General features: G+C 36.7%; 1 protein-coding gene across 2 annotated transcripts in view; it reads right to left on the bottom strand.

Annotated features, from left to right (window-relative positions):
* Positions 1–653: 653 nt before the first annotated feature.
* The window catches only part of SCFD1 (sec1 family domain containing 1), a 45,869-nt gene continuing 25,562 nt past the window's right edge, over positions 654–20,960 (bottom strand). The window contains exons 16-25 of one of the 2 annotated variants that reach the window (XM_084262930.1): positions 18,593–18,663; positions 17,347–17,426; positions 16,712–16,774; positions 15,680–15,755; positions 13,722–13,775; positions 9,486–9,538; positions 6,903–6,936; positions 5,589–5,654; positions 1,572–1,640; positions 654–892 (exon numbers count right to left, since the gene is read on the bottom strand). In XM_084262930.1, the coding sequence (XP_084119056.1) occupies positions 869–892; positions 1,572–1,640; positions 5,589–5,654; positions 6,903–6,936; positions 9,486–9,538; positions 13,722–13,775; positions 15,680–15,755; positions 16,712–16,774; positions 17,347–17,426; positions 18,593–18,663 (590 nt within the window). In that variant the 3' untranslated portion in view covers positions 654–868. Of the gene's footprint in view, positions 893–1,571; positions 1,641–5,038; positions 5,105–5,588; positions 5,655–6,902; positions 6,937–9,485; positions 9,539–13,721; positions 13,776–15,679; positions 15,756–16,711; positions 16,775–17,346; positions 17,427–18,592; positions 18,664–20,960 lie in introns of those variants that run through there. The other variant, XM_084262931.1, reaches the window with a different exon arrangement.

The following is a 20,960-nucleotide window of genomic DNA, read 5'->3' on the forward strand; positions in this document are numbered from 1 at the left end:
TGCTCCTCAGACCAATCATTACTGGCAAAACTTAATTATATTATGAGATTCTTTAAATTATTAAGCTGCTCCAACCTAATGCAATTGTTAAAAACTGTATTTTAAACATGCCCTTCTAGAACAGTTACAAGCTGTTCTTTGAGTGTGACTTGGTTTCTTCCCAAACATAACAATCAAAGCGGTTATCATAAAAAAGTACAGAAGAAAAGAATTAAAGATTTCACAGTTTTACAGTTTGACACTGGCTGCACAGGTAAGCATTTTTCTCTTAACCTTATGAGAAAAGCTAAATTACTGTTGCAGAAACTTGTACTGAAGGTATCTTCAAGTACATCTTTGGACCATCAAGCAAAGACTGCACAAATCTAACTACAAATACAATGATGTTCGTAGAAGAAAAGGGTAAGAAGCAGTCGTGCTCTTGCACTAAGGCTGTTTGTCTGTGGTCATAAAAGGGAGTTTTGTCCTTTATTTAACAAAATTGTAAAGATAGTCTGGCTTTCACGAACACATCTCCTCAGGACAGACTTGACCTTTTCTTTAAACTATTGCTTTGTTTGCTGTAACGGAAACCATACGTAAGAACTTGAAAACACTGTGCTTTGCAGCCAGCTCTGTCACATAGCTAACACTCCACTTAGAACACAGTAATGTGAAACTGACCCCCACCAAAAATATAGCAGGTTTTAAGGTTTATTTCTGAAACGTTGATATACAGTTATTAATTACAGATCTCTTTGTAAAAGTTATCATATTAATGAAGCGGGTTTAAGTTTTAATGTAATGACAAAGTCATAGATATGAAGAAATCTGAATGTTGGAGCAATTCTTTCTGTCACGTTGCCATCCAGGTATTGGTGCTTCAGTCTTATTTCTGGCCAAGTTGGGACAGCTAAACATGAAGAGACAGAAAACCATTAGGTTGCCAATCTCATCCTTTCGGTCAAACCAGTCTCCAGTTCATGCAGGAAATACTTCTGTCCTATCGGCTCAGGCTGCCTCTTTAAACCAGAAGTCTGCTGGTAACAGTGTTTGATATACACCCTCAGAGGACAGGACCTGCGCTTCACATCTCAAGATCTGAATGAATCTCTGAGGTCAAGGTGCAGCGTACACAGTCAAGTCACCAACAAAAGTTAACGAAGCTGAATGAAGAGTTCTAAGCTGGTAAGTGCTATTCTTCTCCTTCACATGTGACAGGAATTAATTTAGTTCTCTAAAATGTAGGTTTGAATAACAATTTATTCTCATCTCAGTAGGTAGCGAAGGCATAGGTGGTGACAGCTACTGAAGGGCTGCGATTTGCTGACCACTGTGAGTAACTGCTATGAACTTGTCTGCTTGCATTATCTGTGACCTCACACTGACAACACAGGCCTTGAAAAGCTTATTAAAAATAATGACTCCAAACCCTCATTTCAATCAAGTGAAAATAAATAACAGGAACATGTATTAATCTTCCATAAATGTTGGGTTTTTTTTTTTTTAAAATACACGGGGAGATGTACAGCTAAATAACTCAAGCAGTAACAGAAGTAATAAATATTACAGAGGTGATCAGAGGTACCTACCTGCTTTATAAACTGCGTAGCATTAAAAAGCTCACTGCAGCCATACAGGACATGTTTGCCTTGTTTACTCTACAAAAAAAAAGGACAGAAAGAAATAAAGTGTTTAACGGAGTAGCAGAAGTGGCTTAAACTAATTGTATGCTGAAACACCCTCAAACTGGATGATGTTGACATCCTACACCAGAGGGATAAAACCTGTCATTAAATTGAAGTGGAAAATGAGAGACCAAAGGCAGAAAGTGGAAAAAACCACCAGGGAATATTACATGTTTAAACTGCCCAGAACGCTGAGTTCTGTGACCTATCTACAAGTGGTTTGGGAAGGGAGCAAGCCTACTTAAGCACACCCTACCCTCTAAAATATGTGTGCACTGCTTAAGGTGAGTAACAACATTTTTACTGTTTCTCTTGCCTTAGAGCCTGAAAAGTTTGATCGTTAAGCAATTTCTGTGTGATGATTTTTTATGTAAAGGGATCTGAAACAAAGCGTTGATTTCAGTTGGATGCATAATAAACCTCGTTTGCAGTGAACACTTTAGCAGTATTCCCTTGACAGTGAGGCTGCTGCGTTAGCATTTTGGAAGTGAAAATTCTTAATACTTAGTTTCAGATTGGGTTTATTTCCAGTGTTGGGCTAATCCCACAGTTCTTCGAAGTTCAAGCACAGGCTTGAGAAATCGGTTTTGACTGTTAAATTATTCTGCATTTCCCCATGTTAGTTAGGTAAAACTTACCTTCTTATTTTGCTCTTAATAAGGTAAGCCTTGGCAAAACGATTTTGTTTCATACACATTACTAGTTGTGTGGTTTCAACAGCAAGAAGCAAATTCTAACAGTCCTTGGCTGGTGGTCACATGGTAATCCTGGTTAAGTCCTCATCTTTATCAGTTTTAAGGGGTTTGTGGTAATAAGCTAGTCTCACTGCTAAGCAGGACCTTGAGTTTGCATCTTCCCGTATATCAGGCCATTTTATTTTTTTCATCTTGATTCCTGAACAGGTTTGGGTTTGATCTAAACTAGTATTTTGTCAGATTGCCCTTTCAGTAATGTGACTGAGTAGTGTTTGTTTCTGCCTAGTACAAACAAAAAACAGCCAAAGAAAAATTTAAACTGTACAAATCATTGTGAAATGGGACTGCTGCTTTTCAGGCAACTCTGAAATACATTAACACACACCTTCAGTCTGTGATTTATGTTCTTCTAGAAGTGTAATTTTAAATAAATCTCCAACACTAAAAAAATTAATTACTCGGCCCATTCAAACAGAGAGAGATACATCTCCAAATAACTACCGCAGCCAAGCCAAAACTGTTTAAAAAGAGAAGAAACGACCTCAGTACTCTTCAAAGTCCAGCATTTTAAAATTACTGAAAAACTCTGCTGAATTTTAATTTCTTGTGATAAATGATAGTGTCTATCACAGGTGGGCTGGAAAAGATTACCAAGCAGTACCATTCTGCCCATCTACTAGTAAAGGCAGCTGAAGGGCATGCTAAATTCTGTTGTACAAAATGGTATGTTGGTCTCCTCTCAGAGGCTCCCTATGACTTTCAATTTTGATGACACATTTGCAGCCTGTTGAGCTGAACTTGGCCCAGTATCTCTATTTTTAAGGCACAATCTGCCTTTCTGACATTATAAATATTTGCTTTTTGAAGATGTGAGATGGTCCATTCCAGGACAGAACTGCAAATAATTGGATTTGAGGGTTCCTTTTAGTTCTCCTACAAAAAAAAAACCCCAGAATGCCAAAGCTGAATGAACATTGCTTCCTGTTTTAGAAACTTTTAAAATACTTTCTCTGTGCTTTCAGAGGCAAACTGGCAAAACAGATAGTGCTTAGAAAAATAAAGCTGTGAATCAAATCCTTGTGGTATCTGCTTGCAAGAACAGAGCTGTTGATTTTTCTTTCTTTAATTCTGGAAGAAGACTGATTATTAGAATAATTAACAAGCTACATCTGTTGAAACAACACACGCTGGAAGTGTACCGCATGGAAAAGCAAACTATGTTGGATAAGCCTGTAAGTGTCACCTGGGAGAGCCAGACCAGTCTCTGGGTGGGTGGGAGGTGCAATTAAGGCTTTCACTAAAGTTTCTTGTTTTTTTTTTTTTTTTTTTTTTTTTTTTCAAGAGCCAACAGCCAAAATAGAGTAAAGGTGAGGGACCCTTCACCCTTGGGATATTATCTCCCACTCATCAAGTATGCAGTTTGACTGGGGATACATACAGCACCTTTTGGCTGTGACAACTGACCATGAGGAAATCTCTGTCCACGGGTTCCAGAAGAAGAAAAACTGTCCAATTTCTGACTCTCCATAAGGTCTCACATTCCTGTTCCTGTAGTTTTCAGTTCCTTCTGTCTTCTCCCTCTGCTCACCCTGTGCCCTGTTTGCCCTCTTAGACTTCAGAAATCCAGCTTCCTGCTGCTTTGTATGCAGGGCTGAGCGCTTGTCACTGCGCCAAAGCTCTGGACAGACACACGTACACACACAGAGCAAACCTCGGCTCTGTCAGTCTGCAGCTACAGCACATTGTATTCGCCTCCAGGGCATTCATAGTTTTACTTTGGTAGGAAGTAACAAACACACATCACAAATACACATGTTGCTGAGCATCTTTTGAATTGATATGGCACCTGAAATGGCTTTGGTCAAACTAAGGATCCTGCCAAAGGTTTGACAATGCTCCCTGCTACAGGCAGATGCCCCACTGAATGCTGTAATTAGTTACCAAGAATAATGTTAAGTGCTAAGCTGAGCCTTAATAATTTCTGTAAGTTACAGTCCTCTTCCTCTCCTCTCCCCTCTCCAGACCAGGCTCTGTTCTAGAACAGCTGCCTGTCAGCACGTGTGTTCATACTTTACCTTCTTCAAGATTTACCTGGAAAAAAACCTTCTTGTGCTTGTTTCACAGAAGTGTTTTTCAGTGACTAATGCTCCACACTTATTGTTTTGTGTGAAAAGTCCAGTCCACCACTGGACAGGACGATCGTTCCAAGAACAAGGCTGAGATCAGTTAGGAAGAACAGCATGCTGCTGCTCTGAAATGGCTTTTACCTACTTCAAAATTCTCATAAGTTTCTGTTTTGTATTTTTTTATTACTGGGAAGAATGCAAATCCCACCCCTGCCCCCCCCCCCCCCCCCCAAGAACTATAATGATGTAGTTTTTCTCTATGCAATGATTTTTGGTATACATCTGTGTTCTGCTAGGCTGGCCAGCTGGAGCCAGTGAAATTACATCTATTACACCAGCACTACATAGCTGGTTACGCATTTTCTTCTTTGTGCATTTGATAACTCTGTTTAGAGATCATAAGAGTCAAAAATGAGCTTCCATTAACTCATCAGTGAAAACTTCTAAACGCAGGTAACTAATAAATGCTTTGATATTGATGCCAATCTGACCTTTGCTTTGACAGACAGCATAGTATTTGCACTGTGTTATCTTCTGAAACAACAGAAACCATGCTCCAGTGAGACTGTCCTAAAGATACTGTTATCTGCAGGCCTTGTTTTCAGCTGACTTCACACTGCAAAGTTGCACACAAGAAAAAGTACTGTAGTATCTCTTTTGGGAGATTTATGAAAACTTTGCAACAGCAAATGGAAACTAGTAACAGGACTCTTGACCAATATGAGCAGTCAAGCTGACAGCATGTGATGTAGCAGCGCAGAAGACTGGTTAATTCAGTTAGCTAAATCTGCTGACAGTTTTATAGTTTTCAACACAGTCATGTGTATGATGGCAAAATAAAGCAGAATGCAGTTTATTTACTCAATTCAAAAGTGCAAGATGAGCAAAAAATACCAGAAACAGTAATTTGTTGTTGGTATGAATTAACAATCCACATTTTCTACTGATTTCTTATACTTTTTCTCTGACTCTGTATAGAATATTGATGTTAATGCTAATTTCATAGACTTAATCTTCTAAATACTAAATGTTACAGAAATCCTGCTAAAACAGGTTTCTATCAGTAAGTTATTGACTATAACTAACAGAAGTGCACATACCTTTATGTAGTCAATAAGGTTTTGATATTCAATATAGTTGCCTCCTCCAACTACAAACACTATCGCCTGAAAGGCAACACATACGTAATCAGAGTATGTGGTCAAATTCTTAACATTTCAGTAATAAAATATGTATCAGATCGTTAAACCTAGAGCAAAACCCACCCTAATCTCACTGCAGTCTAGTGATAACCAGATACAGAACCACTAACTTCCTACCTAAAAGAAGGTAAGCTTTAGTAGGATGCAGAATGCTCAAGCTGGAAGCCATTTACATTTCACTCTCTCCTACTAAGAAGCATTTGAAACCTATGCAGTTTCAACATGTTACTTCTTTGTGTGGAGATGTCTCCTGTGTCCATATAAACAGTTAAAATAGTTTCATGGATGTTTAAGAATTAATTTGGGACACAAATAAAATAATTCTGTTACAAAGGAATACACTTTTTTATTATTTCCCCCCCCTCCCCCTCCCTACTGGTAATAATCTACACAATTACAGGCAAAGGCCATCAGTATTTCCGGGGCGATGTTTAAAAGAGAACAATTAAATAATAGAACAAATAGACTTAATGTGTCACATCACTTTTGTTAACATTCACTACCTGAAACTGTGTGACTGGGCTATATGAACATTGTATAGGCTTTATGTTACTACTGTCCTTTTTGCTAGTAACATATATAATACCACATGGTATCTGGTTTGTTCAGGAGGATAATCAGGACATCTGAAGAGAAATCTGAGACATTTGTATATTGCCAAGGAAAAAAATTTACTTATAAAACCTGGTAATAAGATCAGGTAAGCAGGACTTTTACTATTTGCAAATGTTTATGTTGAAGAAGACTGAAAGTTGTTGGCACTTGTATAAAGAGTTGTTGCTTGGCTTTTTTATCCTTTAATTGCAGACACTGTTTAAAATACTATCGCTTAAATCAGTGGTCAACCCTGCTGTTAAAGGCCAGGGAAAGGACTAAACTTACAGAGTGTCCTGAAGGCCTGGTACAAAGAAAGGGGGTTTAAATTGTGGAGTAATCAATTATTATATTAATAAATCCCTTTAATTACCTCCAGAATAATTTTCTGCCTTTTTTCCCTACTGTACTAGTTAATGCTTACATCGTCCTTTGAAGATGAAAAGACTGCTTCAGAATAACAGCTAATGATAATTAATACTAGATATAATAGTCTAAGTGGGTTTTGCCAACAAGATTTCTCGTTTTCTTAATCATGATCATCAAAAATGACTGGTACGTGAGGATTTATTTCTTTTTAACACATGAACATTGAAAAATAACTTCTACGTGACTTACCTCCTGGAATGGATTTTTGTTTCTTGGAACTGAGCTATAAAAAGAAAGACAAACAAACTACAGCTTAAAATTTAATTTGGTGTTAAGATAATATGCAAAACAAGTCTCATGTACACATTTATGGAGTACTACGCAATACTAGACAAAGAGATAAAATAGAACAATAACGGCCTTTCTGTGTTCATTTTCCAAGTATTTTGTTTAAATTATTTGCTATGGAAAATAATTTGTTTTACAGGATTAAATACATTTGTAAACTGGAGTTTTGCTTCATCAGTTTTAAGACTGCTGTTCAAAATCCTCAGTTTTATAACAACACTTCTAGAGCTTTAAAGCTCTAACTCTAGTGCTGTTAGCTGGGAGCAAATCCAATGAGCAAAAAGCTTCCTCAGCATTAGCACAGTTCCTGACGCTTCCAAATCCTGCCTTCTGGGCTCTGAACTAGGTGAGCCAGGTTCCTGTGCCTGCATGGATACTTATCACGCTCCCAAATCTCAGAAAGCACTATAGGCAGAGGGTGTGCACTGTAAGGTGCCACAGCAACAGGGTTAAAATGAGGTGAGTTCCAGTCTGGGTGACAAAGGCTCCGCTCCTCCCTGTAAGCACAGAACCCCAGCGGCAGGGAGAGGGGCAGAAACCTCCTCCTTGCCTCACCTCAAACCTTCAGGAAGAGAGGGGAAAGCAAAGAGAAAGCCTGCTCTCCTGCCCTTTGCTCACCCCAGCACTTCATTCCACCACCTGTATGGGCCTGCAGCCCCAGGCCATCAGTACGTCTTCTGTTCGAACACAGACGAAAAGCATCGTGTTGTAACCAACAACAACTAACTCAACAGATTCCAGCGAATCAGAAAAACAGGTGTTAATGGGGAAACGTCAATCTCTAACGTGCTATTCTGACCTGCCATGTACACTACAGCCTCCTCGTATAGGTAGAACTGCTATCCCAATTCCTGCATCGTTTGAAGAGGACATGAGAAATCCACAAACGTTCTGTGTCATCCCTTCTGAGGGCAAGGCTCCTTTATACTTAGTATCAGCTTCACACAGGATGCAAAGATAGTGTGTTGCTAAGCCTGAATTACAGTAAGGCTCTATTTAAAAATAATGGGTAGAAATGTCACCATTTCCTACAATAGGAACATATGAGCAAAAAAATTTAGTTGCTTTTTAATATCCTTCTACTAATTAGACTATTTGATATTGTTATTTTAAACTAGTAATATTTTGTCCAGCCAGCTAACCTCACCATGTGAGGGGAGAATTAGACAAACCCCTTTATAACTACATTTAACTTATTCAAACATGATTTAAGGAATATAACTTGAGTTTATGTGAAAAGCCTGAACACCTCCAAACCCAGAAATGAAGTTCTTCCCTATGATGATGATTATAGCTGCAAAGAACGGCAGAGTTAGGAGCTGCTATAAATAGTTATATTTACATTATTTAAAGGAACGTAAGAAACATGAGTAAAAATGCACATGAACATGACAAAAACCTGTTGTGTTTAATAAACCAGATCTTGTCACTTTTGCACAAAAGCCTCCAAAAAAGCTATAAAAGCATAACAAAACAATGAAAGTTTCAATTAAAATGAAACATAAAATGCTGCCAATTTTATTCTTTGCTTTCAAAACCTGCGTATCTTTGAAATGATAGCCTGTGATAATACTTTCCAATATAACATATCTGTTATCTGAAATTTGTTTCCCATTACTACTTACGCTGTCAGAAATATACTTTTATGTTTCAGGAACAGAGGAAACAGAGACAGATTTTAATGCAAATAACTAAACCCAAGCCGGGACCTATTTTATCCATATTCAGCCTGTAATAAACCTCTGCAATCAAATTAGCTGATTGTTTTTCTACAGCTCAGATGAATATTATTTTTAGAAGGTATTTCATTTTAACATACCTTCTCCGTTTCTAGGACGGTGAGATTATCAGCAGCAGTTATTGGTCAAAGACATAAAGCAAAAGACAGAAATTTATAAACTTTGAGTATAATTCCCCTTCCTCTCTTTTACTGGCCAGATAAACTATACCCAAGCTGCCCTTCATGTGCACATGAATATAAAATGTGCACCTGCCTATACACTAGCAAATGCAGTCAATTTCTAATTTCTTTTTTGCAAAGTTATTACATTACTAAAGAAGGAATGTATTAAAATGCAAACTTTAACTATTTAAAAAGTGATGAAGAGATTTTTGTGCACTATCCAAAGACTTTAATTCAACAGTGAAAAACCTACACAGTTTCAAAGAAACAACTATAAAGGATTCTAATGTTCATCATTGCTAAATATTAGTGTACATTCCTATGACAGAACCACAGAACCAATGTATATATTAGCTGCATGTTCAATCAGTGGAATAAAGATATTTTGTTTTGCAGTGTCATAAGCATTGATCAGGTTGATCCAAGTTCCCATTGTGAATTACTTCAATTCCAACCGTCTTGATTTAGAATTAATGATTAAAATTTATTTCTTGTAGTCAGCAAGGAAAGTAAAACCAGATTTCTTAACTTAGCCTTTTCACAGGGTCAAAGGAAAGAAGCAAAACTAGTTGTAAACTCACCTGTCACTGCCTCGTAGCATCTTGGGGTCAAAATACCGGTAGTCATCTGTCTCCTATTAAAAAGTATGTTTTTATCTCAAAAGGCTGGAATTTTGGCTTATGAATTTCTGCTTGTATCTATCACATTAAACATCTTTCAAACCAGTGTCATCTCCCATTTAGCAGTCACATCATTCAAAATTAACTGTGGTGCCCACTAATATTTAGAGTATTTGTACATGACTGAAGCAGTGCAGAACAATGGTGAGGGAGCTCTAAAGGGGGGGCTGAGCTTTTTGTTTCTCATTCATCTCAAATTGACCATTACACACTTCCAAAAACCACATTTGTTGCATAATAAATTCCAACAGAAAGGCAGTATGCAGAAAGACAAACGAAGGTGTTACCAGCCTCAGAGGAACACCACATGGTTAGTTACAAATGCTGAAATTTTCCAGGTTACAGAGATCTGCTATTGATTAAATCCTATAAATCAAAACACTTGTATGACAGTGAATGCTAAATACAGGATAGATCAAAATCTGCTACCGTTACGCAACTTACCCTTTTCATTTCATGATTTATGACTACTATTAAACCAAAATTAAGCTCTTGAAGAAGAAATGAGTTCCACAAGAATTTGAAAAGTCTGACTGTCTAAACTATACCAGAAACTCTTTTTTTCTTCACACAAACCCCTGAGGCACTTCCAATATTTTTATTGGCAACAAGCAGGATTTTTGCCAATTATTATGGATGAAAAACAAAACTTCTTAGTAATTCCTTCTGACAACTACTTGGCTTTCTTCTGTTGCTATACCACATTTTCATCCAGGTACTGTGTGTAGTTTCATTTGTGGATAAACTGCATGCAGGACTACAGCTGATTTCATCTGGGTGCTTACATGCAAGGTCTCTGTGTTTTGAGGAATTTGTAAAGCAGAAATAATTCTTCTTGCGTAGCAAACAGATTATCTGAGGAATTTATACTAGAGCACAACTATCTCTAATACTACAAAATATTCAGTATACATGTGGTGGTTACACACACAGAAAATAAATCTGATATTAAACACTTTTATGTAATTAAGTAAAATTACATAAAATAAGCCTTATCCTCAGGTTTGGCTTTTCTTAAAAAAAAATAATTTAGGTCTAATTTCACACTGAAATTCTGTAAAATGCTTTTTTATGCTCCATTGAGAATTTCAACTGTATTTGTAAAGCCAGCCAGCATTCATGATTTTGGCAGTCTCATACCTGAAGGCAGAATAGTGACTGAAGAAATGAGAGAGCTGGGATTGGATAGATGCTGCTAGATTAAAGCTGAAAGGTATTTGAGAAACCTTTAACTTGGATAACTGCAGCTTCCCAGCTTGTTCCAATGAATTGCAGATTAATGACAGAACTGAATTCAGTTAAAAAAACCAGTATTACAAACACCTCCTCCTGAATGTATTACTTGCATGGTGAAAAAAATGCAGCAGTAGACACAGAAAGTGACTAAAGTAAAATCGATGTGATGGTAAGATACTTTTTTCATTGTTCAAATGCACCACTCCTGCTGAAATCAGCTCTGAGGATGAAGGGATTTTATTTAAGAAATAGCTAGTCTGCCAACAAAAAACACCATATAATGGTTTCCTTACACACAACTGAATGTGGGACTTACCCAAGCAATTCAAGTATAAAATTCATACTTTTATAATTGTAAACTTACAGATTTCAAGATTTGAAATTAAAATGGAAAAAGACCCACAGAAACACACAACTTTCAGCCTGTATTTGTTTTTCTACAGAAGTGAATGCCACTACTTTGGACTAAGGAAATTCCCTGCTTTTAGGATTTTTCATTGTAATGCATGGAAGGTAAACATACAGTATATCCTACGCCTGAAAGACACCATATTTGCTGAGAGGGGTGGTATTACCCAAAATACAGATCCACTTATATATATCACAAGTAAGATTTACCTACCTCTCAAGTCAACACAACTATACTTGCTGTACTGACAGGCTAAATACCTTTGGGACTTCAAAAAAATATTAAAGGTTTGCTTATCAAAGATTGTCTCTACTCAAGAATCAAACCATTTTGTGGAAGATACTTAAAAGAACCTCCATACTTCTAAAGTAAGTGGTGGTTATTTTCTCATCTAAAGGTTAAAATTTCTGTATACTTGACAATACGATTTTTTGGTGCATTAAGATTATTTAAGGTTTTAATCAGTCTCTGTTTAGTGGTATGATAACAAAGGAACTATTATGAACAGAATATCCTTTATGAAAACATAATCCCAAACACAGTTGCTTAAAAAAAACTCACCCTGTTTCAACCAATAAATGCTACTATTAAAAAGATAGGTTACTTTAAGGACATCAATGACTATTTCTGAATTATATATGTCAAGATGAAGAGTAACTATAGCTAAAGAATCCAGACAAATCTGAATAATTACAGGGTGGTATTACTGTGCGTAAGAACTGCTCTATCTGTTCCTGCTTCTGACAAACTTGGAAGCACAGGCGAAGACTCATTTGTCCTTCTTGGTAGCTGCCCTTAGGAGAGGCAGCGGGGACAACCAACACGCAGAGTGATTTAGAGAGAGACAACTCTACGGAGTTTTGCACAGCATATCATTCTGAATGGTTTAACATTCCAACTCACAATAATATGTGCAAATGTTGGTAGTACAAGTCGTGCATTTCGTATATTTAATTTACTATTGATTTTATATTTAGAAAATTATTTATTTATATTCATTGTAATTAACCTGTTCTCGTTTTGCATTACACCTTTCGCCTGTACGTACGTTTCATACACTGATCACTATGGTTAAGAAGAGTCAATGAAATATAAAGGAGATTTTTTTTGTACGTGTGTTGTAAAAAATCCCCGCAAAAACTTCAGGCTCACTCTCCCCTTGTATTTTGCCTGCAGTGTAATACTTTTCTATTCTGGGGAACAGAAAAGGACCTCACACATCAGAACACAAACCAAGGCCCTAGTGGCCTATTTCCTTTTCCAGATACAATTTCAGTTCTGTTGATGGTAGAGCAAGTCTGAACAAACCCCACAAGATTGTCTGGCTTGCTGCTATCAGCTGAAACCTAGTCAAAAAGTTGCTGACAACTTTCCTACAGGTTAGAACCACTCTAGGGCTATGTCCCTATGAGTTGAAGAGTAGGCCTCCCGTGGTTTGGGCCACGAATTCTGATCTCTGACGCAGCAGTGAAACACAAAGCTGCCAGCTGACAGACTGGCTCAATCTCTGCTACGGCAAGTAAGAGCAATGTCACCTCCAAAGTACTGAAGTGATCATGGCTGTTTTCTGCTAAGTGAAATGTGACAATAGCGAGTCAGCAAGACTTGTAAACTTATCCAAATCAACTCCTAAATGCGTAGCCTGAGAAAGCTAGTGTTTGTTTAAAAAAAAATGAATTGTTACATTTGTCACCTACTTGTAAGTTATCTAGTTTTGATTTCAATTTTCTGTATTGAGCGTCCCGAGTGACCTCTACTGGTGAGCTGGACAGAATTAGCCCTGTACATCTGTTCCAACTCTTGCAAATCAGGACAGCAATCCAGACCCACCAAAACCAGCATCATTTCTTTATTCTTTATGAGAAACAAACTTTTTGCTAACAATCATGACGCATATTATCTATGACATACAGTTTGAGAAAAGGATTACTTGCACGTTGACCATTTTAATATACAATGTGTCAAACATATTAAAGACTTCTGAATAACTTTTAAGAGGTGATTTTTTTTCAGAACAAGTTTGTGCACAGGATGGTGGTATGTCAGAGTTCTGCAGGAACAAAATACTTAGAAAGGAAAAAAAAGACTACTTTCACTGTACATTACATATAAAAAGACTTAGAGCTATTTTTACCTGTAAATTCTAGAAAATGTCTTGACTACCTAGCTAAGATTTAAACAAATCACCTCGATTCAACAAAAATTTCAGCCCACAGTTTAACTTCAGGAAATTGATGAGCAAAAGAAACTTGGTATCGCACAAGAGTAATAGATGCTCAGAATAAACCTCAAACTCACTAGTTCCAATGAGACGTAATAAATTGTCATTGCTTAGAATCTATTTTTATGCAAAAAATTCATATTAAAAAGTTATGAAAATGGTTCTATTTTTGATATACAGCATGATCACATTTAAGTGCATTATCATGACCAAAACAGCCTCAAGATTTCCTTTGTTCTACCTCTTTCCATGTGAATGACATTATACTCACGGGATTTGACTTCATCTCCATAAGGTTGTCCAATATACGTGTGACTGGTAGATTCTGTAAAACGTGAAATTAAAGGAATGCTGAAATGCTTACTAAGAATTTTTTACAGGAACACTATTATTTATGGAATATTTTTCAGAACATTTGAAAAACTCCTTTAAAGAGTTTTCCTCTTACTTTTTGTAAAGCTTGAGCATTTTTATCATCTCTTAAACTACCTTTCTGTACAGAAATCTGAGGAGCATCTAGCTAGGGTATAAACAGAAAGTGCTAAAAAAGTGTGAATGTAGGAACAGAGTTGTATTTAGGTATTGCCAATGTATGCAGACATGTGATGAATGTATGAATTCTTATTAAAAACAACTTTGCACTTTAAGGAAAGAATTCTAAAGCTGAAGATGAGAATTAAGGGTGCAATTCTAAAAAAGAACTCATTTTGCCAAAGAAACGGGTAAAAAAAGCAATCCCAGCAACAAATGTTTGGATGAACTGTAAAGGGATAAACTGAGGTGAGATTCAAGATTACTTTTCCTTACTTAAGATGGGCAATGTTAGCTGGACAAAAGGTCTGAAGTATTAAACAGTCAAACCACTTTAGTTACATAGCAACGGTATTGGAAACCTGTCTTGTTGACAGAATGTATCAAAAAAGGACATTCCAAAGGATGATCTACAAATAACACTGAAAAACACTTTGTAAAAAAAAAAATGTAAATCCCCAAGTGACTAAATGAGAAATAAAAAGTTAACTTTAACAGAAATACCACAGGCCTACATCAAGTTTAAAAATATGAGGAGCAGCATTTTATTTGGCTAGCCCAAAACACCTGGAGAATGAATTAAAAGCCAGAAAAAACCCCAGCCTGAAAACACTGGCATTGTGGCTTCTTGCTCACAACTCAAAACAAAGCAAGCCATTTTGTCAAGAGTAATACCGACTTTGTAAAGCCATGCATGTTAACAGAAATGACAAAACATTTAATACAAGAAGAATAGGAAATCTCATTTAGAATATAATTAAGAGGCTATCGTTACAAGTGCCAGTTTATCTGAATACCTCTCTATAAAACATAACATACAGGAAAGCTCCTCCTTCTAAAACAGTTTCCTCAATTACATTTCACGACATGCAACTTATCATATCCAGTCATAGGGAAATTCCCACAGAATTAAATTCTGGTTCTTCCACTAAGAATAATAATATGACAATTGATCTTTTTCTTTGAAATCCCAATGTCCAAACATTTCACAATTACGATTTTTAAGTGTTAATATTTATTGCCATCTGACAAAATCACATATTGGAGAAAATAATGTGTCCTCTACAGGGAAGCAGGTTTCTGGAATCAACATATCATAATTTTACAGCTACAACAAATTATACAACCAGTGTCTTTTTTGTGTTGCATCCTTTTGGGGAGTGTACATTGAAATTCACATCTAAGTTATGCTCAGCAATATTTTCTGAAGTTAATATTGGAAGGTGACCATGTCAGCGTGTATGCACTTTGATTTTCAAATGTATCTGAAGATTAAGGTTGCTGTATGTAACTTATGTAGGAAAGCTAGAAATGTCTGAATTGTAACTGAGCAGGATGCACACCTTCTGCCTTTCAGTCACTCTGCAATTGATGCATTTAATACATACTGTTCTGAGTAAAGCAAAGGAGGCAGGGTTTTTTGTTCGTGAAGGTACAGTCTACCTTGAATACTCTGCAGCTGCTCTTTTTATAATGCTGAAAACAGCCTTACACACACTGGAATTTAATTCTTTACAAATGGAGATATTCAAAGCAAATCTGAATATTATTTGTTACTTGTATAAAAACTGGAAGCTACAAAAGTGCATCCACCTTGGGTTTTTTTACTGTACAACTAATTATATTAAAATGACATAGGTATCAAAAGGTTTTTTTAAATGTTCACAGTGATCATCTGATATTGTTTTTTAAACTTACTTGTTGCTTCAGTACCAAGTTCTTCACTCCTTCCATTACAAACTGTGATCCTGTATTCATAACACGTGAAAACAAACTGGAAAAAAAAAAAGACCTCTTTTTAATCTGCATTAGGCTTTACACTGACATAAATTGGTGGGATTTAGGTACCAAGTCATACAATCTGTTACAAAAGGCATTCTTCAAAGCCCATGGTAATCCAGTGTATGGGAATGCACCTATAAGCTATCAGTTAGATCCTCACCTATCAATAGGAGTCTTGAGTTCTAGTCTTTAATCCACTGAAGAGTTTATGTTACAGCTTCAGCAGTGGGAGGATTTGAGCACTCCTTTCAAGTGGGTGTCCTAATCACCAGAGTTGACAGAGATGCTCAGTATTTCCAACCAATCAAACAGTAATTTTTCCAAGTGAGACAGCACGGGAATTCTCTCTAACCACACTGCACCAGTCTCCTTATGACAGTGACAGAGCATTCCTGCTAGTAAAGTCGGTAATGAGGATTCAGATCCTCTCAAGCAGGAAGACAGAAGACCCATATCCTGTATGGGACAGTGCAGCCATTATCTTTTCATGTCTTGAAGCAAATAACACCACCTTCCAACAAGCAGCCAGCCAGCCAGTCCATGAGATCTTGCATCCCTGACAGTCTCCAAGTCCTGGCAAGAACCAGTCTGGAATACACACAGTTGTTCTTCTACCATTGACTAAACAGGGCTCAAAATGACAGCTGTCACAGATCTATTTCCAGGTACTGAATTCTTCTCCTATGGAAGCCTGTACATTTAATGTGCAGGTACAGGTATCACCATATTAAGTTACTTGGTGGATTCAGTCACAGATCCTTTTATTTTCCTGTGTCTAAGTCCTACATAGTGTTAATGGGAGATGACTGCTTGTAATTGTAACTTAAAACTTTTTACAAATAGGGAAATGTTTTATTCTGGGACTTGTACAGCACCAATCACACTTTCAGTACTAGTATATTAGCTAGAAGAACCCAAAGGCTTACAGAAAATTAATCAAAAGCATACCCCAAAGGTTTAGGCGTAGCGTTTCCATAGCTGGTTGGAGCTGAAGCCATCTTAGTGAAAGCCCTGTGAAAGCAAGGACAGAAATCAAATGCTTATGTCATGGCACATACTGCTGTAGAACATTCCACTCTGGTCACTGCAAAGTGAAAAACCTTCTGCTTCTCAAACTCTTTTCAGAAAGTAGCTATTTATTACATGCATCCCTCCTGCCTAGAAGTACAATACTTATGAAGCTGAAAGGAATTAGATTTTAGAGTTAGAAGACAAATCTTTATTTTGATACCATGTAAAACTACAATAACTGACAGGCAGCACAGCTCTTTGGTTCTGAACCAAAAAACCCTCAAGAATCTGAATTAGCGTAAATTTTCATTTGATTCAGTAAGTTGTTTCTGTCTTGGATCATTAAGGACACTGCTATGTGTCATGGTTGATAGTGTCCCAGCATTATTGGAGATTAGTTTTAAAATAAGACTTGCATGCATTACAATGACAAACAAAAACTATGCCAGAATGAATGTTTAAGGATAATTTATGATGTATGAGAAGTAACACACAATTCTTTGATAATACCGCTGAGTTCTGTAAAACTACCCAGTTACAGCCTCACATGGGAGAAAAAAGAAATGACTTACTTCCATTGTTTTATGTAGCTCAAAGGAGCAAGATTACAGCCTGCATCCATCAATGCTTTTTTATACTGCTCCAAATCAACCTGAAATTATGAAGTGAAGAATTGCAATAGGTTTTAAGTACTCTTAACTCTTTATGTGGAAAGACAAGATATCTTCCTCTAATTAGTAAAGGCCTGTAAAGTGATAGTGTTAACCAAAGTTAAAAAGCAACCATGAGTTGTACATCTATGATCCTTGGGGTCTCTTCCGACCCAGACCATTCTATGATAGTTAAAAAGTAACCATGAGTCTTAATCCCATTTCCTACCAAGTATGAAAACACAATTTAAAATGCAATTTGCTATGAGCAGCTCTCATCAAACTTACAAGTATCAGTGGAATTAAATGCTGTGCACTTTCAGATATGGAAACAGTCCTTTATATTAGCATCTTTAGAAAACCTGACAGAATGCTGGTTTCTTTAAAATGCCACAACAGCAAATAATAAAAAAGAATAGAATTTAATATACAAGAATACTATCACATAAGGTAGTATTCTATCTTATGTGTGCCTTCTACCTTATTCTGTTTTATCTGTGGATTCTTACCCACACAGGCCCCATCCATGGAGACATATTCAATGTCAGGCTTGATGGGGCTCTGAGTGACCTGATCTAGTGAAGATGTCACTGCTTACTGCAGGAGGTAGGACAAGATGACCTTCAAAGGTCCCCTCCAACCTTACACATTCTGATTGTGTGATTAATATTTCTACAGTACAATAAAGATCTTTCATGAAATTAATCACCGTAAGATGATTCAAAAGAATTATTAACAAATATGAGTTATTCAGATATTGGCAGAAGAGGCATTTCTCCTTTATTCATCCCCTAGTCAACTGACCCAATTTTTCTCAAATATACAAGGACAGAGCGAAAAGAATCATATTAACATTTTCTTTTATCTATTTCTATTGAGCAGTGAAGCAGAATAACAGAAAGTATGCTAAAGATGTGTCTCTTGCAGGAACTGAACTAAATATTTCAAAAGATAATCTTCCTTCTTACTAGTGATTCACACCCTTTGAAATGGTGGCTATAGCTTTGTAGGCAGATTCCCCGATAATCCTACTAAATTTATTTAAAGTTTTAATATTTCCTGGGCACTCTGCTTCAAAGAGAAGCAGAAATACCTATCTAGTGCTGAAACAATATGGAAAAACTGTGTGGTACAATTTGGTGTTGGAAGCTGTGAAGAACATACGTACCTCTGAAGGTGCCTGAGCTGAGCTTATGTAATAGATAAGAAATAACCGCATTTTGTCTTCTGGAGTTCCTGCTGCAGTGAAGAAAAAGAATAAAGTTAAAAACCTACCAATTGTAACTATGGTGCTATGTTAATTGCTCTTCAGTAATAATATTTGTGTACATTCATACTCTAGTTATGACAATAATTGTTACCTATAACCATGGCCTTGCTTAATGTATAAAATGGTAGAAAGACATTTAGCAATTTTATTAGAAGCTGAGTTACACTGGCTCACTCTTTCTGAACATTTACTTATACTTCCCCTTTTGCTTATAGCAAGTATTATTCTTCATATCACATACTAAGTCAGTCATGTAGTGGCATTATGTCTTATTTTATGCTGGGACTGCAAGCATTGGCAGGGAATAGATCCATGAAAGAGAAGACTAAAGAAAGATCATAGAAGTAAAAGCCACAGCACGTTATTTTTTAGCTCTACAGGTTGTTTATGTAGCTTTGTGGTTGACTGTACCAAAACACTTCAGGGCTGCTAAAGCACTTACGTGAACTGTTGGTCAGGAAAAGAATCCTGAACTTCCAACTTGCCTTCAGGAAGGATTTTACCTCCTGAATCATCTTTTGCCACACCACTCACTGGAGAAAAACACTGCTACAAATTCTTGGGAACCATTATCAATGCCAATCAAAATTAATCTCTGCCAAATCAAGATGATGGTGCAGCCATCCCTCTGTTCCTTAGACTAGAACCTAATTTTGAATACCACCCTCTTTTTTTCTAGAAGAGAATCACTATTAGTAAAAACTATACTTTTGAATTAAAATTTTCTAAGTACAGCTTCTCAAAACAAATATTTCAAAGTCATAATCCATAATACTTAAAAAGCTCAATATTTTTACATACAGTACAATATTTTATTAAAATGAACTTTCTTGTATTTGTGGATAAGAAAAAATACTATTTTTTCCCTGGGTTTTTGTTTTGGGGCTTCTTCCCTCACTATGGAATGTGGATCTTGTCAGCAGGGAATCATCTAATCTAATCTGCAACTTTTGTTTATTTGTAAGCATGTATTTAATTTGGCAGAAGTTAAAAGTAAGCACTGCCACAACGAACATTTATGACTTGGTGCATTTTTTGCTGGGAAACAAGTTTTATTAACCTTTACTGAATTCCAGAAAGCTAGAAGATGAAGAACTGAAGAAACTTTTTATTATCTGAACCAAAAGGCAACTTGCAAGTTAGCCATCCTCTTGGGAGTTGGAGTAATAAAAAACCCAAAACACTTAAACTTAAACATTGTAAATGTACAGTGTAACTGATTTTGGTTTCTGCAATTTGCTTGGAAACCTGGTTTCTCACCACTTTATAGCTCATCATTAAGTTTCAATTTCAACTGGTATCTGCTGGCACTTGACATCATGTCCCTTGCTGGGCCTATTTACCATGCCTATGAAACTCCTCTAAGGTTTATGCTCACAGGAGTGTAAGTGATCTCACTTACACACAAATGTAAATGATATTTTGTCTTACTAAAAGGTAACAGATTCTAAAAAATACCCAAAATAAAATCTGTGATTGTACTGTGTACACTTTACTAAATCTTAGGAAAACCACTTTGCTTTGCATAAATACTTTACTCTTGACATACCACTGATGTAAAACACAGCTGTGACAAACAGCTCTAAGACCTAGGTCAGTCACCTGTAAAATGTTCACCTTTTTTGTCCCACCTATGGTCTGTGACAACATAGAAAGGGGGAGGGCTAAATGTTCTGAAGAGAGTTTTAACTTGGTAAGCCAACTTCAGAACAATCTTACTTTCCACTCAAAAACCAGCAGGCAGCCATTAGCATTACTGAGCAGCTAGTACAGCAAACCAAAAATAGTAAATCCATTTTATCACTACTCCAGGATACGACAATATGCACTGAACTGGGAGGTAGCTGATAGCACTGAGAGGTAAGTTAGTTCAGCATAGTGGTCAAGTCTACGTGCTTCTGAGAAAAGCTCTGCAGATACCATTGTCCACAAGACAAGTATCGCCACAGATAATGCAATTAAGTACTTCACCACTCAAAACAGTGGAAGACTTGACACATTATTCCTTCAAAATGTTTTCTGATGGTATTCCTCAGTAAATCACACACTTTACATGATACCTTCCCTGGAAATAATCGCTGTGATTTAACCCAAATCCTTTTGTTTATATAAACTACCTTAAACCTAGGACATGCACCTGAATACTTAGGAAGGAAAACTCAAGCTTGGAAATCTAATCTTTCTCTTGCATAAAAACCAGGAACTTTGCTAACATGAGTGTTGATACACATCAGGAATGGAAAACCATTTCCTTATACTGCAATCT

This window comes from Gallinula chloropus (assembly GCF_964237585.1).
Source record: "Gallinula chloropus genome assembly, chromosome: 4".
NCBI classification, from domain to species: Eukaryota; Metazoa; Chordata; class Aves; order Gruiformes; family Rallidae; genus Gallinula; species Gallinula chloropus.